This window comes from Arabidopsis lyrata, assembly GCF_000004255.2.
Source record: "Arabidopsis lyrata subsp. lyrata unplaced genomic scaffold ARALYscaffold_4, whole genome shotgun sequence".
NCBI lineage: Eukaryota > Viridiplantae > Streptophyta > Magnoliopsida > Brassicales > Brassicaceae > Arabidopsis > Arabidopsis lyrata.
In genome coordinates, this window is record NW_003302552.1 from 21,414,659 (window position 1) to 21,438,462 (window position 23,804).

General features: G+C 34.9%; 5 protein-coding genes across 8 annotated transcripts; 2 read left to right on the forward strand and 3 right to left on the reverse strand.

The window, feature by feature from the left end:
* Positions 1-3,625: 3,625 nt before the first annotated feature.
* LOC9318002 (polygalacturonase) lies at positions 3,626-5,160 on the forward strand. Its single transcript, XM_002880027.2, has 4 exons — positions 3,626-4,124; positions 4,226-4,515; positions 4,592-4,820; positions 4,907-5,160. Exons 1-4 carry the CDS (start codon positions 3,681-3,683, stop codon positions 5,123-5,125), a joined length of 1,182 nt encoding a protein of 393 aa, XP_002880073.1. The 5' UTR covers positions 3,626-3,680; the 3' UTR covers positions 5,126-5,160.
* Positions 5,161-7,137: 1,977 nt separating this feature from the next.
* On the forward strand, positions 7,138-9,675 carry LOC9316141 (polygalacturonase). The gene is made up of 4 exons (XM_002880028.2): positions 7,138-8,394; positions 8,604-8,893; positions 8,977-9,205; positions 9,294-9,675. The coding sequence occupies exons 1-4, from the start codon at positions 7,969-7,971 to the stop codon at positions 9,510-9,512; spliced, it is 1,164 nt and encodes a 387-aa protein (XP_002880074.1). The 5' UTR covers positions 7,138-7,968; the 3' UTR covers positions 9,513-9,675.
* Positions 9,676-9,917: 242 nt separating this feature from the next.
* On the reverse strand, positions 9,918-14,991 carry LOC9316142 (type I inositol polyphosphate 5-phosphatase 12). 2 transcript variants are annotated; one of them, XM_002881890.2, is made up of 11 exons: positions 13,937-14,990; positions 13,603-13,855; positions 12,696-13,500; positions 12,460-12,587; positions 12,279-12,363; positions 11,974-12,139; positions 11,849-11,889; positions 11,468-11,735; positions 11,265-11,388; positions 10,816-11,176; positions 9,918-10,731 (listed from the first exon to the last, which is right to left on the reverse strand). In XM_002881890.2, exons 1-11 carry the CDS (start codon positions 14,775-14,777, stop codon positions 9,955-9,957), a joined length of 3,849 nt encoding a protein of 1,282 aa, XP_002881936.1. In that variant the 5' UTR covers positions 14,778-14,990; the 3' UTR covers positions 9,918-9,954. The 2 variants fall into 2 exon arrangements, with proteins under 2 accessions (XP_002881936.1, XP_020885148.1); XM_021029489.1 differs by having other exon boundaries at positions 9,918-11,176; positions 13,937-14,991.
* A 543-nt stretch (positions 14,992-15,534) lies between these two features.
* On the reverse strand, positions 15,535-18,305 carry LOC9318003 (thiocyanate methyltransferase 1). Of its 3 annotated transcripts, none has more exons than XM_021029492.1 (8): positions 17,921-18,305; positions 17,466-17,596; positions 16,838-16,924; positions 16,652-16,752; positions 16,415-16,514; positions 16,273-16,319; positions 16,069-16,147; positions 15,535-15,764 (listed from the first exon to the last, which is right to left on the reverse strand). In XM_021029492.1, exons 1-8 carry the CDS (start codon positions 18,018-18,020, stop codon positions 15,726-15,728), a joined length of 684 nt encoding a protein of 227 aa, XP_020885151.1. In that variant the 5' UTR covers positions 18,021-18,305; the 3' UTR covers positions 15,535-15,725. The 3 variants fall into 3 exon arrangements, with proteins under 3 accessions (XP_020885151.1, XP_020885153.1, XP_020885152.1); XM_021029494.1 differs by having other exon boundaries at positions 16,074-16,147; positions 17,921-18,169; XM_021029493.1 differs by having other exon boundaries at positions 15,748-15,764; positions 16,069-16,121; positions 17,921-18,160.
* A 2,480-nt stretch (positions 18,306-20,785) lies between these two features.
* On the reverse strand, positions 20,786-23,718 carry LOC9318004 (probable thiol methyltransferase 1). The gene is made up of 7 exons (XM_021029111.1): positions 23,689-23,718; positions 21,700-21,792; positions 21,426-21,526; positions 21,248-21,347; positions 21,111-21,157; positions 20,889-20,969; positions 20,786-20,792 (listed from the first exon to the last, which is right to left on the reverse strand). The coding sequence occupies exons 1-7, from the start codon at positions 23,716-23,718 to the stop codon at positions 20,786-20,788; spliced, it is 459 nt and encodes a 152-aa protein (XP_020884770.1).
* Between the last annotated feature and the right edge of the window lie 86 nt (positions 23,719-23,804).

Genomic DNA, 23,804 nt, shown 5'->3' on the forward strand with positions numbered 1-23,804 from the left:
CGAACAAAGTTTCATTATCAAATCATTCTGAAGTATGTTGTTTAAATATTCAAAAGATGACAAAAGAAGATTATGGAACAAGTATAAATGGGAAAACAATATTTGGATGATTGGAGCAACATGGTTACGGAACGTGACAAGTGGAGAAGAATACGGATCGAAATTGGGCCAATGATCACACCGAAAGGTTCTTTAAATTTCTCCAAAATTAAATTTCTTCCGTATACTTGAATGTTTTCTTAAGTCAAACATTTGATTACTCACATTTTTCAGGTTCATGCACTTAAATTAACGTGCTATAGACTAAGAATGATAAGATGTGTTAACTACTCGAATATACTTTCCCGGTAATTACTTAATTAATATTCAAGGTCAATTGGAGGATCATGATGCCGAATTAGTACTAATTGCTAGGCCTGGGCAAAATATTTGTTCGATCCGCTTCGATTCGGTATTCGATTTGATTTGATTCGAAAAACCCGAATATCCGTAAGATTTTGAAGCAAAGCAAATAGAAAAATATAATATTCGTTAAAACCGAACCAAATACCAAATACTGTTTTTTAAAAAGTTGGATATCCGCTTCGATCCGTATTTTCCTATATATATTAGAATATATAATTATGTATATATATATATATATCATAATATAGTTTGTGTATTTGTATCTTTTGGGTTTGGGAATTAGTTTGATGGCAAGTTCTTGATCGATGATATCAATGGTTACGTTTGTTTTTTGGAACATATTTTGAAAGCATATCAAACAAGAACTTTGATATCTGATATTTTGTTATTTTATATAGTTTACAGTTTTTTTAAAACATTTAGATGTATAGCGGATATCCGCAAATATCACAAAAAAAATCTGGATATTCGAATTTCCGGATATTCGCAAATATCACAAAAAATCTGGATATTCGAATTTCCGGATATCCGAAAATTTTCGAATCAAAGCAAATCACAAAATCGAGTATTCGGTTAAGACGAATCAAATATCAAATATCACAAAATTTCCAGATATCCGCTTCGTGCCCAGGCCTACTAATTGCATGCATGTTCAAGGGATCGAAGTTGATTTGTGACTCAAACCTTACTTAAACCTAGAACTAGAAGAGTGGTGCTATATGATAATTTGCTTAAAATTGCGTATGTACTATAAGATAAGCTTTTACCCCAAGTTATGTACGTTGTTAATCCACTTTTAAATATATATTATGACTCCTAGATCCGATGCCCACCCCCATGTGCCCTTTTCGAGTTAAAAGGTATGTTAAAATGTGCAATTTTGTTTTAAAATTATATCGTTGCTTTCTTTAATTACAAAATATATGTATACTAGTATGTCTAGTATACCAAAACCAATCCCAACTAATAGGATGCTTATTGAAACAAAATTAATTAAATGAAATGAAATTAATCAATGCAAATTGAAACCAAACCATGCACATCAACTTATGAATTAATTAACATTTTGTTTTAATGTAACTTCATATCGTATTGAGACCAATTCCAAACAAACCAACCCATATTTTAAATTAATTGTTTAGATAAAAATGCAATGAAAAAGAGTATTATTTAATTGTTCGAATAGTAATACTAGTGATATTCATTTCTCGGCTTAGTTTTGAAAACAGATCAAAACCAAACCAGAAAAGCTATAAAACCGTATGAAATACTGAAAACCCCAATACGTATGTACGTAATGATATATGATATATCTGATCAAATATAAGGATTCGAGTATGCGACCATATAGTCATATACCAATCATCAAATTATAGATTTTCAAATATTATTATTTTATAGTCTCATAATTATGTCATCTATCGCTGATCACATATTCACATGCATTGCAAGATCTCAGAAATATTATGTTTAAATTCACGTAACACATTTATTACGCATGCATATATGCTTTGCCGCATTTATGTAGAAGGACATCATGTTGAGTTCATGTTTCTCTTTGATTGTCACATATTTTGTCTACACACTGACCAAATATTGTTTCGTTATGTAATTATGTTAGCAGTTGAAGGCTTGAAGCTAGAGACTGATTTTCAGAAGCAATTTACACCTTAACTAGTAAATATCAATAACCTCCGTAACATACTGATATTTACTGACACTGATCCCTCTATCTTCTAATTATATTAAAATTAAACTAAATATGATAATTAGATCATGTCATAAGAGCAAGAAAAAAAAATCGTGAATAATTCTTTCATTTTTATTGGCTTTTAGTATTTTAGAAGATAGAGTGACCATTTTGTTTAATGTAGTCGTTGACCTCTACACACAAGATTATAAGCCATGTGATGATGGATATAAATTCAAATCGATTTGTTAATTGAGAAACCAATCTAATTTAATTATACAACTAAATAATTAAAATAGTGTCTATTTTTGTGACTTCAGATGGCATCGATTTGATCCAGCCATCTACATTACTACATACATAACATAAAAGGCGCCGGGGAGATGACCATAGTAGAAGAAAAACTCCACATACACATTATATTTGTAATTGTGAATTTTGATATGAAAAACAAAGTATGTATTGGGCCTGTGAATGGAAACAATTTATTGTTTCTAGACTTGGAAACAAGTTGGGCTTTGTACGAAAAAAGGAAACATATTGGGCTTCTCTGAAACTTAAACAAGACCTACAAATACAATCCATCAAAAACAATGGGCCCATTAAGTCCAAATAACAAGTAGTGTGAGTTTTTGTCAACAATCATGAACATATAATAATTCCATTTTTTTTTTCTTAAGCAAGAACAGATAATTCCAAATCAATTTACACTTTTTTAAAAAATATATGCTTGTTATATGTTAGTATTCTGTTGAGGCATGGCTCAATGTTTCAATTTTTAAACCAAGTCCTATATTGAGAAGTTGAGAGCTTATAACTTTTTTTTCTTTTCAACTATACGATAAATTAAAAAATAGGGAAGTTTGCAGGAGCCATGCCTTGCATATATTCCCGCCCATTTATCCTGCAGAATTTTCTCCACGTGACATTACAATAAATTCCAACTGTGATAGATAATTTTTGTTTCCAAGTTTCCACTTGATTGATAGAATTTGCAGTTTTACTACCGCATTACGATAAATTCGCCTTTTTTACCGGAGTTTGATTACAAATTTACAAAGTATCGTGAAATCGTCATGTGTAATAATATCATGATACCAACATACTATATTTAAAATCTTAAAAACCATAAACAGAAAAAGAATATTTCTGAATCAATTAATTAAGTTTCAAAAGAATATATCAAACTATTTTCTGATTCAGTGAATTAAGTTGATAAGGAAACTGATCAATAAGCATTTGCATATTGATAACGTGGAAATTGAGAGAGTACTACTTTTTTTGCAATAATTCATGCTTCTGATCTGTAGACTAATAGTCGTACATAACAAGTTGTACACACACAAGTCGTAAGTACATTATGATTAAATAACATGGATTATGGAATCAAGTAACATTTAGGTCACTTACATTTTAATGCACCGCATCTAACGCGATTAGTCATTAATACACGGATCGTCCGATCTAAAACAAAATTTGTTTTCACCTTATATATATATATATATATATATATAACCTTTCTCATTATTTCTTCTTAAATCATTATAATCATTACAAAACAATCGCAGATTAGAAGAGATTTAAGATGGCTACTAACATCTCCTTTCCTTGTGCCATCATATTTTTCTTTAATGTTTTCTTCTTTATCAACTCATCACACGCAATGCCATCGTTTAACGTACAAAGATACGGAGCTAGAGGTGACGGAAGAACAGATGCGACCAAGTCCTTTTTGACAGCTTGGTCTTTAGCCTGCGGCTCACGGGCTCGAGCCATGGTCTACGTTCCCCGTGGAACATATTTGGTCAAAAACCTAGTCTTTTGGGGTCCTTGCAAGAACATTATTACTTTCAAAAACGATGGAACACTCGTGGCTCCAGCGAACTACTGGGATATAGGTAATTCCGGTTACTGGATTCTTTTCGCTAAAGTAAACCGGATCTCGGTTTACGGTGGCACCATTGATGCTAGAGGAGCTGGTTATTGGTCTTGTAGAAAGAAAGGTAGCCATTGTCCTCAAGGTGCAAGGGTAAGTTTATATAAAAACTAGCGGATTAATATTTGATTTGTTCATTAACTAGTTATATTAGTTTGATCTATAATTGATATTCGACATGGCTTCTTTTGCAGTCTATATCGTTCAGCTGGTGCAATAATGTGTTACTAAGTGGTCTAACGTCGTTTAATAGCCAGAATATGCACGTCACGGTTCATCATTCCTCTAATGTTCGGATTCAAAACATAAGAATTAGGGCTCCAAGTGGAAGCCCTAACACCGATGGTATCCACATACAGTCTTCTTCCGGAGTCACCATTAGTGGTGGAACCATTGCGACCGGTGATGACTGCATTGCTCTTAGTCAAGGATCTAGGAACGTTTGGATCGAACGTGTGAATTGTGGACCGGGACATGGAATCAGGTAACTAAAAATTTAACAACTTAAATGTGATGATTGAGTGCCAATTAAAGCAATTTTGCTTGTAAATGTGATGCAGCATTGGGAGTCTTGGGGATTACGCTAATGAGGAGGGTGTGCAGAATGTAACCGTTACGAGCTCTGTTTTCACCAAGACGCAGAACGGAGTAAGAATAAAAACTTGGGCTAGGCCTAGCAGAGGGTTTGTGAATAATGTGGTATTTCGAAATTTGATAATGAATAATGTCGGTAATCCGGTGATAATCGATCAAAACTACTGTCCTAATGGAAATGGCTGTCCTCGTCAGGTGAATAATCTGATTCAATATAGCTTACACTCAAGTCTTAAATCTAGTCTTTATTTAATGGAATCTTATTGTGATTGATCAAACAGAGCTCTGGCGTGAAGATAAGTGGAGTGACTTTTGCAAACATAAAGGGAACATCAACAACACCAATAGCTATGAAATTGGATTGTAGTGGAAGCAGTCATTGCACAGGGCTTAGGTTACAAGACATTAAGCTCACATACATGAGAAGATCATCAGCTTCTTACTGTAGGAACGCCCATGGAAGAGCCTCTGGAGTTATGGTTCCAAGGAATTGTATGTGAAATCAGAAATCCAAGATTATTTATTTGGGCTTATATATATATATATATATATATATATATATATATATATATATATATATATATATATATATATATATATATATGTAAACCTTAAAATTGTTGGATGTAGATATATTCTAAAGTGATGTTTGTTTGATGTTTCATAACCTTAGATTCATCCGAATTTGAATGTGGTGAACTCTTTGGTGTGAATGAAAAAAAAAAAGAGAGAGAGAAGAAATCAATTTGATTGTTTGCTTATCAATGTGCTTGTGCCAAATCTGCTTTGCTTGTGAAAATCAATTTCGTAACGGTAATTGGTCATATAATAACAAGAGATTATAAAATACAAAAATAAATAAAGTAACAAATAAACCTATATCAAGATTATTTGGGTTAACAAAAGTTCCATCTGACAGATCCAATTGACTCATTTTTTAAAAATTTATGGTTGCATAAATCGGCATTACAAGGAAAAAAAAAATGTTGGATCGTTACTTCTCGATTCAATAATTTTTGTATCATAAGGGAAAAAATAAAACTATGACCAAAAAAGACAAGTAATTAACTGATATTGAACCTTAAGCAATACATATCGTGTGAATGGTTTGGTTGACGTGTCTATATTGGTTGACGTTTTTAGGTTGACTCTGTAGAATCGAAAGATTTGGAGGACGGAGGGTCCCTTTACTATTTTAACCGTTGAGATCTGATCTCTTCCCTTCCATTACCACATGTCACGTGCCAATTCCATAACATAAGGCTCAGTATATGTTTTTCTAATTTAGGTTTTTAATTTAATTATTATCCAAGATGTAACCAATGAAATCACGTTTGTTTGAGATCACGTAATAAACTTACCAAACGGTGAAATGACTGGATGTGGAGATGTTGTGGAAAATGTTCCTTCGATCAAAGGTTCCCTCGTGATATCAGAGACTCACCCTACATTACATTAATTTATCCTTACCATTCATTCATTCATCTATATATACACATCCACATCCTACACATTCATCTCATCTATACAAGCATATGTCACACCATACCTATAACTCTTCAACTGCCGTCATGGCAGTCACACTCTACACATCCAACCTACAAATACATACGTCACAGGTCCTACACATAAAACCTATCATCACATATACTATTCATACCTTACAAGCATTCGTCACTCGTGACACATCCGATACATACGAAATCCACACTTAATCCAAGTATGGCACATTCCAAAAGTTGCATTTAGATCTCTCTGTGTAACATTCTCCCTCCATTACTCCATCTGCACCGTCAAAGAGTTTGTGTTCTTCTGAAAAAACCTGCAAAATCAAATCTATTTTTTTTTTTTTTTAATACCAGGAGGTTTTGGGCCAAAATCAAATCAATTTTAAACAAAGCTTGAACAAGATGCATCCAACCAAAACAATAATAAAATTAAAAGATTATAACCTATTACAGAAATAAACTCTCTTCATCACCTCAAAATCGTACAAAGAAATGAAGTTTCGGAGAAGACACTAATACGATTGTATGCCAAAATCAGAATTTTTTTTTTTGAAAGAATGTAAAATTTATTCAATAAAAAAAACCGGTGTTACAACAAGTGCATTAGTTTCGAGTTTATAGAAGACTCTGATTTAAGTTACAATTTTAAGTTTGAGTAGAAAACCAAAACATGAGGAGGTCATCATACTTTTGGTTCCCCGAGCAACGAATAAGTGTTATCTTGTTCCGAATTGTTTTCCCTATCATTTGGCCAAGACTGATTTACAAAAAGAAATGTCTTGTTTTTACCATTCGATGCACATAATTGGTTTCTTTATGAGCAAGAAACTGATTTAAGCCAACTAAATTAGTACTTGCTCTGTTTTGCCCCTTTAGTTCTCTGTAAAGCTTTTACCTTTGGTCTCACTTCTCAAGCCAACATGTTCGAATATTCAAATTAAAAACAAAGTTTCGCTTGACCCAAAAGTTATAGGTAAGATTATTTATAAGGGTAGTTGCAAAATTCGCTTGACCCAAAATTTCGAGGAGACTAACCGTCATTGATAACGGTACGGCCCATTATCCATTCATGATTCACGTAAACCCATGTGATAAATAGTCTAATAATTAGTACCAAATGACCCATATATTCATGTTTATACATCCCACGTTGCATGTTTCTTATGACGTGATAAGTTATCATTCGCGGACTTTCAGCAATCTTTCTATTTTTCTAAGAGCTTTTGTTGACCAATGCTGCTCATGACCGTAGGATTCGGAGGCTTTCCTGCTTCTACGGCTACGATTTAATAGAAGATCTCCAAAGTCCATATGTCACATGCCATACATTAAGCTATACATGAAACTTAAATTAGTGTAGTACATTAACTATAATTTAACCGAAGAACGAATAAAAGTCCACGGACACTTGCATGATAAGTTTTATTTTATTTTGCAGTTACCTATTTATTACTACTACATTCTCGACTTAAACTAACATATAAATTATACAAGTGAACATGGATCACATGCCTACTCGGTTTTAGATCAACATTATTTGCTTATGGAATTCACAACTGCTTATCAACATCACATGCGATTATGCGAACCGTACATATCATTTATTTGAATTTAATCATCAAACAATCATTAACACTATAACTTAGAATTTGTCAACGTATTCTTTAAAATTATTCAAACATACCACTATATATACAATTACACATAAATACCCGTCGTAACCGTTTACGATTACTTCACCCTCACACTTCACCACAAACACAAAACATAAATACTTTCACAAAATCCAGAATCTACAAAGATTTATCACTCTTTGTAATTAAGAAACATTAAATATGGATAATAATAAGCTTGTAGCTGTTTTGGTGATCTTGCTGATGAAATCATCAACGGCTGCGAACAACTACAATGTCGTCAGCTTCGGTGCTAAACCGGACGGAAGAACCGACTCCACAGAAGCTTTCCTGGGAGCGTGGCAAGCAGCTTGCCGTTCAGCTGCAGCAGTCACTGTAACGGTCCCGAGAGGAAGCTTCTTGCTAAAACCGGTGGAGTTTCGTGGTCCATGTCGCAGTAGAATCACGTTTCAGATCTATGGAACGATTGTTGCTCCTTCGGATTACCGTGGTTTGGGGAATTCCGGTTATTGGATCTTGTTCGTGAAAGTTAACCGGATCTCAATCAATGGAGGAACGTTAGATGCTAGAGGCGCTTCTTTTTGGGCGTGTCGAAAATCCGGAAAGAGTTGCCCTGTTGGCGCCAGAGTAAGATAACCGTTTTAACTAACTCTTTCTGGGATTCGAAACATATTAACAAATAAATAAAACCAAATCATTATGAATTTGTTTGCTTTGTTAATATAAAACCAATTACTGATTTCTAAATGAATATTATGACATCAAATCAGTTTGGTTTTAATCAGATAAATTACTAAATTTTAAAATATTTCAAAATTTTGTTTTTGTTTTTGCAGTCAATGACGTTTAACTGGGCAAACGACGTAGTAGTGACCGGCTTAACGTCAATAAACAGTCAAGCAACACATTTAGTGATAAATAGCTGCAACAATGTAATTGTCCGGAAAGTAAAGCTAGTGGCTCCAGACCAAAGTCCCAACACAGATGGCCTTCACGTCCAAGGTTCTGCTGGTGTTACCGTAACCGATAGCACATTCCAAACCGGAGATGATTGTATCTCAATCGGTCCTGGAACTCGTAACCTCTACATGTCTAAACTCAATTGCGGTCCAGGCCATGGAATCAGGTTAGCATCTATTATTCTTATTTTAATAGTTTGGAGAGCAAGGTTCAAATATTTTCTTGATACTGATTATTAATTGTTTGCAGTATTGGGAGTTTGGGAAGAGATTCAAAGGAAGCAGGAGTAGAGAACATAACGTTGATAAACTCTGTTTTTTCAGGTTCCGATAATGGTGTTCGGATCAAGACATGGGCTAGACAAAGTACAGGTTTTGTAAGAAACGTTTTGTTTCAGAATCTGATCATGAAAAATGTTCAAAATCCGATCATTGTCGATCAGAATTACTGTCCGGCTAATCAAGGTTGTCCCAAACAGGTAAATTTATAAATGGAAGTTGAAACCTATCTACTACATAAACAATGGAATTATAGAAACTTCATCTGATTGGTTTATCTATCTGTAGGGTTCTGGAGTGAAGATTAGTCAAGTTGTGTATAGAAACATTCAAGGGACGTCGCGGACGCAACAGGCTTTAACCTTTGATTGCAGTCGCAGTAATCCGTGCCAAGCGATTAGGTTACATGATATTAAGCTAATGTTTAACGGTCGGTCCGCTACTGCGACATGTAAGAATATTAAAGGAGTTAAGGCTGGTGTAGTGATGCCTCAAGGTTGTCTTTGATATAATTCATGAATTTGAAAGTGTTTAGATGACATTACACCGTCGTGGACGCAGAGTATTATTTACGTTCTGTGATCGAGTTGTTTTGTTTTGCGTCTTCATCCATGTATATCTTGAAACTTTCAATTTGTACTCTCTTTTTTTTTGTACAAGATATATTAAAATGATATATGTTTTAACCTATTAAAGATTCAAGTTCCACATTAGATTGATAAACTTTTTCATTTGTAATAACCAAAAATCAAAATGTTTATCCTAAGTTTAGGTACAGAAAAATCGATAGATGATTAGATTCTAAACAAAATTATGAATGTAAAAAAAAAAAACACAGGAGAAAATGTTGGTATTTGAATGTAAAATACAAACAAGTGAGCATGGACAATTTACAGTTTTAAATTTACTCCAAAGAATTTCACAGATCTTTTTTATTTTTTTTTTGAAGTCAACGTTTGTTATGGCCATTCCGGCTCTCCTCTCCGGTTGACGAGTTACTGTTTTTCTTCCCACTCTGCGACTTGTATGAGCTTGAAGAATCTCCATCGTTCTTCTTCTGAGACTTAGAACTGGAGTCTCCATCACTCTTCTTGTGAGACTTAGAGCTCGAATCTCCATCGCTCTTCTTGTGAGACTTAGAGCTCGAATCTCCATCGCCCTTCTTCTGAGACTTGGAGTTGGTGTCTCCATCGCTCTTCTTCTGTGACTTGGAGCAGGAGTCTCCATCGCTCTTCTTCGAAGACTTGGAGTTAGAATCCCCATCGCTCTTCTTCGAAGACTTGGAGTTAGAATCCCCATCGCTCTTCTTCGAAGACTTGGAGTTGGAGTCTCCATCGCTCTTCTTCGAATACTTGGAGTTGGAATCTCCATCGCTCTTCTTATGAGACTTGGAGTCAGAATCTGCTTCGTTCTTCTTACTACTCTGAGATTTAGAGTCTCCTTCATTTTTCTTCAAACTCTGGGATTTGGAGTTAGATGTATTGGAATCGATCCTAAGAGCTTTAGCCGAGAAGCAGTGACGAACATGGACCCGGTGGCACACGGTCTCAGTCGAACAACCTCCTTGTACATTCACCACAAGTATTGCTTCTTTATCCCGTGTGTCCTCACACCACCAATTCTGAGGAATTCCATCTACAAACTCTTCTAATGTATGGAACTCCTCATGGTGAACCGATACCTCCACTGAACTATCCGGTTTTATAGTTCCTGCAGCTGGCATTACCTGAAAAAAAGAAGACCGAATCATCTTAACAAGGCGAGTCTTGAGAGAATTGTGACCAAGGATTGATCGTTTTAGTTTGGATACCTCAAGCCACCGTGGGAAACCGAATGAGCCTAACGGATGTAACTCAAGCGTGTCTTCGTCTTCTCTCACTGTACTCTGCCCTTCGCACAAGATCCTGAACACAGCGTTCTCCTTGACACATTTGTTGGTGATGCGAAGCACGAAGGTGTCTTGGTTCTGGAGAACGATACTGTTGCTGCTAACAACTGTCTCTGGTACATAACGTAGGTCGTTGAGCAACGCTCTGACTTTCTCGTTGGTCTTGATGATTCTCCCAAACTCTTGTCTCCTTACCGATCTATCAACATGCTCTATCTTCACATGGAATTTGCAACGGACCGGTTTGTGATCACTCTCTGTCACATCCATACAAGCATCATACCTATCCATAAAACGCCAAAATGAAATTTTTAAAGATTTGGAGCATATAAAAGAGTTTGAATCTCAGTAATGTGCAAGGAAAATCTTACAACATAATCGAAGCAACAACAGGACAGTCTAAACTGCATTCAGATTCTGGACTCGTACGCGTATCTCTGAATATTACTCTGTCACACCATGCAGGAATCCGCTTTTTCTCACCCGAATCGTACCCTGAGGCAGAAAGCATTGACAAAAAAGGTCAAAATTTTAATATGCTGTAAACACTTGCATACAAATGCGGTTTATGTACCTCCTAATCCAGGCCGATGTCTTTCAAACTTATAAGTTGGAGGGAAAGTAATAATGGCCTCACGCATTCCTTGGAATACTCTTCCAGCTTTCATCTCTGCCCTGAGCTGATCTTTTTCTCTAAGCCAATCGAAGCTTCTTTGTGAGACAAAGTCCCTAGCTTCATCATATGATATACCAAAGAGGCGGTAGTTGAAATCACCAAAAAATACAACCATGTCCGCCTCTGCTAGGTCCTGTTTTGTCTCTTCTGTGTTTACGTTTGCATTCTGCAGAAAATGTGATGGATCTAAAGTAAGCAAGAAACTCAAACCAAAAGTGTAAACCATGATCATTAGCTTTGTGTTAAACTAGAGAGGATGATTAACAAAAAGAGGCTTACATTTGCGCTCTTTGTGGTATGAGAACCGGTAGACACACCAGCTGCAAAAGTTCAAAGTCATGAGGTATACGGCAGATGGCTTCAAGAAAGAGAAATGAGGTGAAAAACTATGCATAAAGATATACCGGCTGGTGCATTATGAGCATTTGATGACCGGGTAAAGGACATTGTTTTGTATATGTGATCAAAATCAGCATTTCTGCGGTTTACAGCTTCTAGATGAGCAGCCAAGTGACAGTTGATGAAGCACATAATCCGATCAAAGACCCTAATTCTCAAACCTACACCTCCCTAATTTGACATACAAAAGTAAATCAGGTAAGATACCGCTAATCAGAAACAAGAATAATAGACATTGTTGGAAAGAATGAAAAAAAAATGCTAGAAGCAAAGGTAATATCTCTTAATCTTTAGACAAAGAAAGATATACCTTGTTTCCTATTGCGCGTCCAAAACCACATGGAACTGCTGCAACATCAATATCCCCTACATGGGTTCTCAGATTCTTCCTCACCCTGAATTGAAATCAAAATATATCAGAACACCATCAGATTATGAATAAAGCTTTACTTGTTCTATTGGAAGGTCTTTCATGGATTCTTTCAACTCACCAAAGTGATATGAGCAAACCAGCTAATTGCCTCGATCCCATGCGTTCAAAAACTGCTTTTTCGTCTAAGGTCTTCCCTATCGTATCTATCCAGTACTGCCCTATCGTACTCCCTTCATTTCCTCCTACCTAATATAAAAGAAAAAAAAGAGGTTAAGAATAACATTAGTAACACATTCAAATTCAACTTTTTTTGTGAAGAAAATAGTCAGCATTCTCTTTCAAACATTGTCTCACCGATTCTTTTGCAGCTGACATTGCCAAAAACCCAGCACCCATCTCTACTTCTTGCAAGCCTACGACAAGAATACCAACGTCTGATGCTACTGAGCCTAACCAAGACATAAGCGCATCATGGGAAGCTTTTCCTTGGCCAACATTCCATGAACCAATCAGAATCCTAACACTGTCCGTCTGTGCATATGTCTGTTCTTTTTCAGCCAGTTCCGACCTTATTATCCCGTCAAGAGGCCCAGGAGAAATCACATGCCATCCACGTATACCACCATGAGTAGCTAAGCTGAAAATGTAGCCATCGGCTGCTGCCATCTTAATCACTGCGTTATTATGTGCAACCCATCCCGCGATTAGATTGCCTTCCAGATCAATTATCTGGATGTGACCACTAACATAACCAATGTATATTCTTTCCCCGAAAGTGCAGAAACATAGTACAGCACATTGATGGTGACGGAAATCTTGCAACCGATTTCCATTTCCGTCCCATTGTATAAGCAATCCATTTGTGCACCCGGTCCAAATCATGCCATCCCCGGCTAAAACCATGGCTTCTGTTCTTTTGGCATCTTCATATGCCCCTCCTCCTCTTGTTGCAACCCTTCTAACAGCATCCGCAGCTCCCATTATAGCATTCCTTGAGCGTTGCAAGAATCCATGCGGTTTCTCCTTTTTCGAAGTGGAAGCAATTTTCGCCTTCATCTCATCTTCAGCAGACTGATCCTGCCCCAATGGCATCTCAACCCTGTTTTCAGTCTGACCTTCTGAGTTGAACACTTTCAGTAACTCTTTTGTACGACCATCCCTGCAAAGATATTGACCCCATTAGAATATCACATCAAAGAAGACACAAAAAGATCAAAACTAGGAATAAAATTCTGGAGCTCAAGTATCAATCAATACGCACCACAAGGAGAAGGTTTGAAGCTGAGCAGCCCAAACTTTAGATCTTACATTATCAGCTAACAAACACTTGACTTCAGAGGAAGATATATTGCAAGTTCCGTTGACAGTAACTTGAGCCCTGAGATCAATCCCTGACCTTTCCACCAACAAAGCAGCCATATGTTTCTCCTCCAACCTAAGCGAAAGAGATTTCTCCATAGATTCCCAAGTCCAGATCTTTATCACACCACCTTCTGAACATGACCACAAATCACCTGGAATTTCCATTTACAAGCAATGGCTTTCAGATTGATTTCATTAGAACAATAAAAATCGAATTTTGAGGTAGAAATTACCATAAGAACTCATGATTACGGAATTGACAGGACCCTTGTGAGCTTGCCAAGAGAGACCTTCCTTGAAAGGAGAATCATCACCATCATCAACCACATAATCCATCTTCCAAGACCGAATCTTTCCATCTTTATGACCACTCCAAACAAGCCTGTTCCCATTATCAACCATCAAACAAGTGGTGGGTGAAGTACTAGCCGACTCATGAAACGGTGCAGCATCCTCATCGCCTCTTTGTACACGACCGCTTAAACCACAACCAGGCTCAAACGCATCATCAAAGTTCCAAAATCTAACACCACTCTCTTGTCCAGCCCACAATTGTGTCCCCGTACAAGCAATGTTCCTCAAGAATCTCCCAACCTGAGTCTCCTTCAACGGATGTGGTCTCAACTCTAAACAAGGAGGACGCGCTGAGTGCAAAGGAGACCGCGTCGGAACTTTAAACATGCCAACGCCGCCTCCAGATCCGACGAATTCAGGAAGCGGTTGAAAATCTTCTCCGATCTCAGGCTGGTGCAAGTAATCATCAGTATCTCCTGTATCTCCGGTGAAAGGAAAAGACGAGGAATTTGTGGTGGTGGCGTAAGGATAGAACTCGTCATCGGAAGAATCGCCGGAGATACCACAACCAGAGATGATTTCAGTGATTTTAGGGATATCGTCGAGGCTGTGTTGACGTTGACGGTGGTGATGACCTTTTTGACCGGTGGCACGAAGCTGATGGCTATAGGAATGGATTTTGCGAGGTGGAGGGACGGAGCTCATGGCGGAGAGAGCGTCGTCGTCGTCGTCGTTATCGTCTTCTTCGGAACGGTGGTGGTGGTTGTTGTTGATATCCATGGCGGAAGATTGAGGAAAGAGAAGAAGAGGAAGAGAGAATGAGAGAAATGGGGAGAAGAAAATGTAAGAGAAGAGAGAGAGAGATGAAGCGAAGTGTTCGGGAAAAACATGGCGAGAAGAAAGTTTGTTGCTTCTCTAGCTTCTCCATTTTTTATGGCAGATTTCTCTACAATACGCTCCATCTTCTTCTCCTTTCCTTCTCTTTTCTTAATTTTATTTTTATATTATTTCGGTGTTATGTAAGTGATGTATAATAGAAGTATATAACAAAATAATCATGTTTTTTTTTGTTAATTTAAACCAATGAATTGGGCCAAAAGCCCACCATTATGTACATTTTAAGTATCCTATTGTCCTATATGTATATTTCAAGTATCTAATCTATCTTGGTCTTTCTTGAGATGGTGACTAGCTAATACTTTGCTTGATGTTTTGCTCGTGTGCAACTCATGCAAGGGATAATGACTTTTAATTCCATTTTGGTTCTATTGTTTTTTTTTTTCTTTTTCTTATGTGGCTATGTTGTTGTATTATCTCTTTGTGGGATTTTTATCCTTTTATGTTGTAAATTTGTTAGCGATCCAATGGCTCTCTTCATCCCTTCTTTCTCTTCTTAATTTATTCCGAATTCGAATTGTAATTTATACCTGAAAACGGATCTAGTGCTGCTGAGTTCTGTGATTTTTTGATTCTCCGTCTTGCCTAATTTATCTTCTTGCTTTATTATGTTTAATTTTTGTATTATTTGAGTGTCAAGTATAGTAAAACAGAGTCTTAATTTAATCATGAAAATTATTGTTACAGATAATAATCATCAGTCATCACTTTCAAACACACATGCATGCATAGAGTAAATAAAGGAAGAGATAATCATTTTACTCTTCATAGATTGGTAGATTACACATATAATCATACTCTTATTAAACAGTAAGATCTCTTTCTTAGGGATCAATTGATCTTCTTCCACCTTCCAAGCTTCTCTTTGCCCTGTCCATTTTTTTTTCATTCATCAGATCCAAATAATATATCAACTATGTCTATGTGTTCTAAAATTTTATAGTGTTTTATGCAACGAAAAAATCAATATTAAAATTGTAATATATTTATCACTGACGTAATTCAGTTTTGAATTTAAACCTGTAGAAAATTCTATAAAACAAAAATCTTTATTAAAAAAAAACTAAAGAATTGTTCTGTTGTTCATGTACTCATTTATTGTAATGGCTAATTACTCTGTATATATAATGTATGGAATTTATGGCATTGTGTTATATGAATACATGATATATACCTTACGAGTAGGAATGGCGTGTGGGTTCTCCTCGACAGACACTGCCTTAAATCCTGCGGGAACCAACACATCTTCGTAGCTAATCCACATTAAATACATTTACACACACATTTTAGTTAATTAAGCTCTTAATTAAGTACTAACTCAATTACTCATATAACTATAATTATGTATATAAGAGAAACTGAGGGACTGATTACGTACGTAGAGACATCTACTTTGTAGGGAGGTCCACCAACGTGGTCGGTAATCTAATTAATTAAAATGCAAAGTATTAATCCATATACTCTGATTATATATCACTAGATTATGGAACATTTACACACACAAAAATGAAAATTATTACCGGATACATGAGAGTTATGAGTTCGCCGTCAGGTTTTAAGAGTTCATACATGGATTTAGCCCATGCAGGTCTCATCTCCGGTTCAATAGCACAGAAGAACCTGTTAATTAATTATATTAGTTCATTGAATTTTAATTTTTTTTTAATAATACAACACATTATTGTTTCTAACCCAAATTTTTCTGTTTATTTACTTAATGCAAACATTAATTACGTTTTTATATTTAATCAACTCACACATAATCAAAGATAAAGTCGAATAATTCGTCAGGACGCCAAGTGAAAACATCTTCCTTCACGAACGAAAAGTACTTTGCCTTTGGTGAAGAGCCGTAAGTCTTTATGTAATCAACATAATGTAATTATTAATTTTTCTTTATTTAAAGAGAACGTAAGAAAGTGAATATGATTAAACCATTTAACCTCATTAGCTTTCGTGAGGGCGCTTTCGGAAATATCCAATCCAACAACGAAACGTTCGGGGCTTGCCATCGCAACGACGTCATGTCCCTATTCACATTCATAACATATTTATGGACAAAGTTAATTAACAAGCATTTCATTTTCACAGTTGTTCATTAAAGTCACTTAACATAAAGTAAATTGGTTCAATCTATACTAAGTAGTGAAATTTATAAAAGGACAAACTTTGATGATTTTAATTCAGTTAAACTAGTTAGTTTTTTTTTGTAATAACAAATAATAGTTTTTTTTTGTCAAAACAAATAATAGGTTTACATTCAAATTAAAAAAAAAAAACAAGAATAAAACCAAAGACCAAACAAAATAAATGAAAAAAAAAACTACACCAAAATTAAACTTCTTATAAGAAAATTTAAATTATATTGTGTCTTCATAAAAAATAAGATGTTGAGTCCAAAGCCGTATCATGCTAATTCAAAATAGATTCGGTTTCAATCACGAAAATCTGAAATTGTTATAGTATATTTTCTATAATTAAAATTTTCTTTTAAGAAATCGAATTCAAACCATATATATGTAAACCAAATGGAAAACGAGAGAGAGAGAGAGAGGTAAGAAGAAGACTGACTCCACCACAGCCGGGGACAAGAGCACGGCCAAGTGGGAGTGAGGAAGTGTCGACAAGATGAACAATGAGAGGTGTGGCTCTTCCTTGGTCCCATGGTGTTATCTCTTCTTCCCAACATTTTTCCCATCCACCTGTTTTATAATTTTATTTAGTAAATTAATAATTTTAGTAATTTTATTCTTATTTGGGTGTTGGTTTTGTCTACCTTCCAAAATATAAAAATTTCAGAATTTTTTGATCCATAGATGATTAAAATCACATAAGTGATATGGGTCAATCTAATCACTACCAATTAAAATTGAGTAGAAAATTCGTTAAACTTAACAATATACAACTTTTATATGTTCAGAAAGCATTTGATTTTGGTTAATGTGAATCATTTATCACAAAGGCGATATGAGTTTATGACGAGATGTTAATTATGAGACAAAAATATTAAGAGAAGAATGAATCACCTTCTTCAACAGTTTTGTGCAGGAACGTAGCAACTTCTTCAGGAGTTGGAATAACGTTTCCACCATTGCTCTGACCTGAGTTTTCTTGTTCTTCAGCCATTTTATAGTTTTCTCTTTCTCTCTTGTCTTTCTATAATGATTTCCTTAATTTGATATTTTTTTGGGGGTCTTGAAGTTGTGGAAAGCTATAAGCACATGATATCTATCTATATAGAGGATAACAATTGAATTATTATATTTAACAAAAAAACAATAATTGAATTAAGTGATTTTGTATAAAGCTATATTTGTGTGTGTTTCACTCTCGACATGACTTTCTGCTCATTTGTGTTCTCTTATTGGAACACGAGCTATTTAGATTTATAGTCCCCAATCATTATGAGACAATTTTTTTTTTTTTTGATAAATAATGAGAAAATTTTAAAGATGATCAACGGCTTTGTAATTTTGGTTGATTATACGATTGGTGTTTCATACAGAAAAAAAGGAAGATAAATAAAATGATCACTAGCATATTTTTAACATATTTGACATTCGAATATGTTAAATGAAGTATTACTGTATTTATAAAACAACTTATATAATACGAAACAATATCTTAATAATCTCGTTATCCATTTCATCAGAATTCAGAGACAGAAATACTATATACTATTATTTTGATATAATATCGTAGATATATAATGTAACACACATTGCATTACCATCTTATCCATGGTATGTGAAAATCAGATGCAAGTGGAATAAGTGGCCCTAGCTAGTTTCACTCAATTATTCACCAATTCCCAATAAAATAGTTAGATTATTCATTTTTAGACTATTTCCTGTTTTTTAGAACTTCTCAGCGTTTCTGCCAATAAAGTTGTTCTTAGCTCCAAAAATATGCCGCTCTGAGGTGACGGACTCACGAGTGAGTGATCACAAGGGACCACCACACAATTTAATAGAAGCAATAAACCAGAGTACGACCTAACTCCCACTAACGCTGGATTCAAAGTGAACACGACATCGTTTCTAAAACACAAAACGACAATTGTTTACAAGTCTGACTGTGTAACACATCTCTTTCTCTTTAAGGTGTACCGATTTCACCAACAAGGTATATTGTGGATGAGAAATTAGACATTGCTTCTCATTAAATACACACGTTTATTTTATTACAAAATAAAACTTTTCATTCATTTATTTATTTAGACGTGTAAGTAGTAACATTCGGTTATGACTCTATTAGGAGGACCAAAAATGTAATTTTTATTGGAATACTTAGACGAGCCATGAGCCCATAAGAGTGTGATGTGATGGTAATGGGGAATAATCACATTGACTTCTTCTTCATAGCTTTCTCCTCCTTACCTTAAACTTGCCGAGCTTGGAAACAGTCATTCACCATCATATTAATAGTCTCCGAATCCAAAACTCATAGCACCCAAACAAACATTTGTCTTAATTAGCATTGTATATCATTTCCTCGAGCAATCCCCATATCTCATGTTTCTCCCAAACACGGCTCTTACACACATCCGAGCTTGTAGAGAAGAAGTCTCTCGGCATTAATAGATCGAGTTAGGGCTTCGTCGACCAAATTAAAACCTTTCACAATGAGAGAACTCGAAGCAGAATTGGCTACTGATGACTCATAGAGGTTTAGAGAGAGTTGGTCAAAGAGAGTGGAGTATATATATATATATAATTGAAGGAGAAAAGTATATAATTGCAAACTCATTAACACCATAAAAAAATAACACCAATACTAAAAAATTATCTAAAACTAAATAAAATGAATTCGGCGATGACTAAGTGTCATCACTTCATAATGCAAAAGGAAGGAATTGGAATCGGAATCGGATTCAGATCCATGGAAGGTAAATACGTTCTCAGACCATTCCACAACTCCCCGAAGCAACTTGCCCATCACGGGTATCTCAAACAAAATCATTGCACACCAAATCTCTGTTTTGCATTCCTTAGTATACGTCTTCCACCAAACTGTCACTCTCCTCTCTTTGGCAGGGCTTGCCACCGAAAGAAGATAATTAGAAGAAATTCCTTCAAGTCCCCCAAGCTCCGCACCCCACGGACTAGAGTCATCACAGCAGATTAGGTGGAGTTCCCCATTGGAAACCGTTGCTTGGAAGTCTTGGCAATCTATCTGTACCATGCAAATATTCGGACACAAGCTAAGACTGTCCTCATTCGTATTGTCATAAATTTTTCCACCAAAACAATTATTAAGAAACAAAACTCCACACAAATCAATACTAGAGTAAAAAACTCTTATTGGAAAGGAGAAACTTTATTAAACTTTATAGTACAATACACACACACGAAAGAGAGGAACATGGGACATAAAAACAAGGGAAGAGATCGGGACCGTCGTCGTAGACGCTGATCACCGCCTGATAAGCATTCACATTCGAACACACATATTTTACATAGAGTATGATACTCAATTTATTCTTGATAGATGAGAAGATTTCACACATATATAACACTGATCTTACTAAAGAGTAAGATATGATCTCTCTGACTCTCTCTTGAGTCAGTTAATCTTCTTCCACCTCGCAAGCTTCTCTTTGCCCTGTTTAATACATCCGAAGGAATTATCATTTAAATTAATTATATAATAAATCACATGTTTATATATATACACCGATAAAATAAAATATCAGCTTATATTTTGATATAACGTTAACATATATATGTCATCTCGCACAGTACCTTACGAGTGGGAGTGCCGGCCCAAATATATGGACTGCCTAAAGCAAGCCATATAATTGATGCCCCAATGAAAAAAAAAAAATCATTTTAAAAGAATGCATAATGTGGGTTTTGAACCCCTAACTTGTTAGTAGAGAGAAACCAAGCTTAACAACTAGACTTATTGAACAATTTTGTAAATGATGCCCCTAAATTTCTTTATAACATCTGATGCTCTAAAGCCCTAGCTTCATGAGCTTCTGCCACGAGCCGGGCCTGAGTGGGAATGGAGTCTGGGTTCTCCTCAATGGACACTGCTTTAAATCCTAACGGAACCAACACATCTTCGTAGCTAAACCTCATAAGAAAACACACACGCACGATCAATATTTTAGTTAATAAAGTATACTACAATTACGGGTTTTAATTAGTCATTAATTAATAGTCTAAAACGATTTTGTATATAAGACATATTGAGGGGTTAACTACGTACGAAGACAAAGCTACTTTGTAGGGAGCTCCACCCTCGTGGTCGGTCATCTAATTAATAAAAGGGCAAAATATTAATTCATATATACTCTGTGATTATATGGAACATTCACACGAAAAAAATATGAAATAATTAATTACCGGATACATCAGAGTTATGAGTTCTCCGTCAGGTTTCAGGAGTTCATGCATGGATTCACCCCATGCAGGTCTCATCTCCGGTTCAATTGCGCAGAAAAACCTGTTAATTACTACATTAGTTTATTGGATTTTCAATTCCTTATTGCTAAAATTATGTTTTCATAGTTAATAAACTCACACATAGTCGAAGATGAGGTCAAATAATTCATTAGGACGCCAAGTGAAAACATCTTCCTTCACGAACGAAAAGTACTTTGCCTTCGGTGAGGAGCCGTAAGTCTATATATATGTAATCAATGGAAAGTGATTATTATTTGTTCAGTATTCGAAGACAAACGTTAATTATTAGAAAGTGAGGTGATTAATTATTAGAAGTTAGTGATTATGATTAACCTCATTAGCTTTCTTGAGAGCCTTATCAGAATTATTAGAAGTTAGTGATTATGATTAACCTCATTAGCTTTCTTGAGAGCCTTATCAGAAATATCCAATCCAACTACGAAACGACATAAAATGTTAATGTACAAGCATTTAAGTCTTAGAATCTAATTAAGAAATTACAACATAAAATGTTAATGTACAAGCATTTAAGTCTTAGAATCTAATTAAGAAACCAAGATTAAAACCAAAGACAAAAAAAAATAATTAAAGACAAAGTATACCAATTTTTTTCTTTTCTAAACTACAAATATAAAAACGAAAACGAAACCAAAAGGGAAAGAGAGAAGACTAACTCCGCCACAGCCGGGGACAAGAGTACGGCCAAGAGGGAGAGCTGAAGAGTCGAGAAGACGCAGAATGAGATTTTTACACACTATAATTTGATTTGCTAAAATGTTCACAAGATGTTTTGGCTAAAACATCACTAAGTTTGATATTCACTCCGTTTCAGTTTAGTTGTCGTTTTAGGATTTAAATTTTGTTTCATAATAGTTGTCGTTTTAGGTTTTCAATGCAAATGTTTGGTGAAAATTCCAGTTTTATCCCTACTGTTTTAATGTTTTGGCCAATGAATTTTTTTATAAAATATATTAATAAATGGTAAAACAGAAAATTAAATACTTTTCTTAATTTGTGTGAAAAAACCTTAAACGACAACTAAAACGAAACGGAGGAAATACCAAAGTAAATAGTATTCAGCGGTCAATCACAACACTATTTCCATTTGCTAGTGAACATTCTTATCTCTAAAACAGAGTATGACCTAACTTCCACTCTCTCGATTTAATATTAAAATTGAACCTGCCCTCATCGGTTTATAAAACGGAAAACGAGAAAAATATATTTGAAGTGTGACTGTGTTGTCTGACACGTCTCTTTCTCCTTAAGGTATATGCCAAATTCTGTAAGGAATATTATGGATATGAAATGAGAAATTGTTAAAAATGCCCCTTTTTCAATACTCTTTTTCAAAAATGCCTCTTTTGAGAGTCTATTTTTAAGTTTGCCCTTTTTTAATTTTTAATGACCATTTTACCCTTATTTGAAACAAAATTAGGTCCACAAAATACAAAATATTTTTTGGCGGGAAAAGTGATCCCGCAATTTTCCCGTCAAAACACTTGTAAAAACCTTTAAAAAACCTTGTAAAGTTTTCCCGCCAAAAAATTTTCCCGCCAAAAATTTTTTTTTGCGGGAAAAGTGATTCCGCAATTTTTTTTGCGAAATTTTTTTGGCGGGAAAATTTTTGGCGGGAAAAATTTACAAGATATTTTAAAGGTTTTACAGAGTATTTACAAGTATTTTGTGAGGTTTTACAATGTATTTTAAAAGGTTTTACAAGGTACCTATAAGGTTTTATAAGGTATTTATAACTTGTAAAACCTTATAAAAAACTTGTAAAACCTTATAACTTGTAAAAACCTTATAAAATAGTTTGTAAAATCTTATAATATCTTATAAATACCTTGTAAATACGTTGTAAAACCTTTTAAAATACATTGTAAAACCTTATAAATACCTTGTAAAAAACCTTTAAAATACCTTGTAAATTTTTGGCGAGAAAAATTTTCCCGCCAAAAATTTAACGCCAAAAAAATTGCTGAATCACATTTCCCGCAAAAAAATTTTTTTGGCGGGAAAAAGTTTTACGGGAAAATTTTACAAGGTATTTTAAAGGTTTTACAAGTTTTTACAAGTGTATTGGCGGGAAAAATTTTTACGGGAAAATTTTACAAGGTATTTTAAAGGTTTTTACAAGTGTTTTGGCGGGAAAATTGCGGGATCACTTTTCCGCCAAAAAATATTTTGTATTTTGTGGACCTAATTTTGTTTCAAATAAGGGTAAAATGGTCATTAAAAATTAAAAGAGGGCAAACTTAAAAATGGACTCTCAAAAGGGGCATTTTTGAAAAGGGGTATTGAAAAAAGGGCATTTTTAACAATTTCTCTAAAAATATTTGTAAAAAAACTATAAAAAATAATCTAAGTGTTAAATTTACTTGCATGAAAAACGGTTGAACAAATGACATGGGCTTACGGACCCCGTATGATGGGACGGCATGCTTAGTCCGGTTTGTTTTCAATGGCATTGAAATTTAACACTTAGATTATTTGA

Excerpts from the sequence above, each read along its gene's own strand:
- LOC9318002 (XM_002880027.2), top strand. The coding sequence starts at position 3,681 with ATGGCTACTAACATCTCCTTTCCTTGTGCCATCATATTTTTCTTTAAT. Across the intron at positions 4,125-4,225 it reads ATTGTCCTCAAGGTGCAAGG|TCTATATCGTTCAGCTGGTG; the intron begins GTAAGTTTATAT and ends CTTCTTTTGCAG. Across the intron at positions 4,821-4,906 it reads GAAATGGCTGTCCTCGTCAG|AGCTCTGGCGTGAAGATAAG; the intron begins GTGAATAATCTG and ends TTGATCAAACAG.
- LOC9318004 (XM_021029111.1), bottom strand. The coding sequence starts at position 23,718 with ATGTCATTTGTTCAACCGTTTTTCATGCAA. Across the intron at positions 21,793-23,688 it reads TTCAACCGTTTTTCATGCAA|ATTCTAAGACTTAAATGCTT; the intron begins GTAAATTTAACA and ends TTTCTTAATTAG. Across the intron at positions 21,348-21,425 it reads GACCTCATCTTCGACTATGT|GTTTTTCTGCGCAATTGAAC; the intron begins GTGAGTTTATTA and ends AGTAATTAACAG.
- LOC9316142 (XM_021029489.1), bottom strand. The coding sequence starts at position 14,777 with ATGGATATCAACAACAACCACCACCACCGTTCCGAAGAAGACGATAAC. Across the intron at positions 12,364-12,459 it reads GGTTTGCTCATATCACTTTG|GGTGAGGAAGAATCTGAGAA; the intron begins GTGAGTTGAAAG and ends ATTTCAATTCAG. Across the intron at positions 11,389-11,467 it reads ACATCGGCCTGGATTAGGAG|GGTACGATTCGGGTGAGAAA; the intron begins GTACATAAACCG and ends TTTCTGCCTCAG.
- LOC9318003 (XM_021029494.1), bottom strand. The coding sequence starts at position 18,020 with ATGGCTGAAGAACAAGAAAACTCAGGTCAGAGCAATGGTGGAAACGTT. Across the intron at positions 17,597-17,920 it reads GCACAAAACTGTTGAAGAAG|GTGGATGGGAAAAATGTTGG; the intron begins GTGATTCATTCT and ends ATTATAAAACAG. Across the intron at positions 16,515-16,651 it reads GACTTTATCTTTGATTATGT|GTTCTTCTGTGCTATTGAAC; the intron begins GTGAGTTGATTA and ends ATTAATTAACAG.
- LOC9316141 (XM_002880028.2), top strand. The coding sequence starts at position 7,969 with ATGGATAATAATAAGCTTGTAGCTGTTTTGGTGATCTTGCTGATGAAA. Across the intron at positions 8,395-8,603 it reads GTTGCCCTGTTGGCGCCAGA|TCAATGACGTTTAACTGGGC; the intron begins GTAAGATAACCG and ends TTGTTTTTGCAG. Across the intron at positions 8,894-8,976 it reads GGTCCAGGCCATGGAATCAG|TATTGGGAGTTTGGGAAGAG; the intron begins GTTAGCATCTAT and ends AATTGTTTGCAG.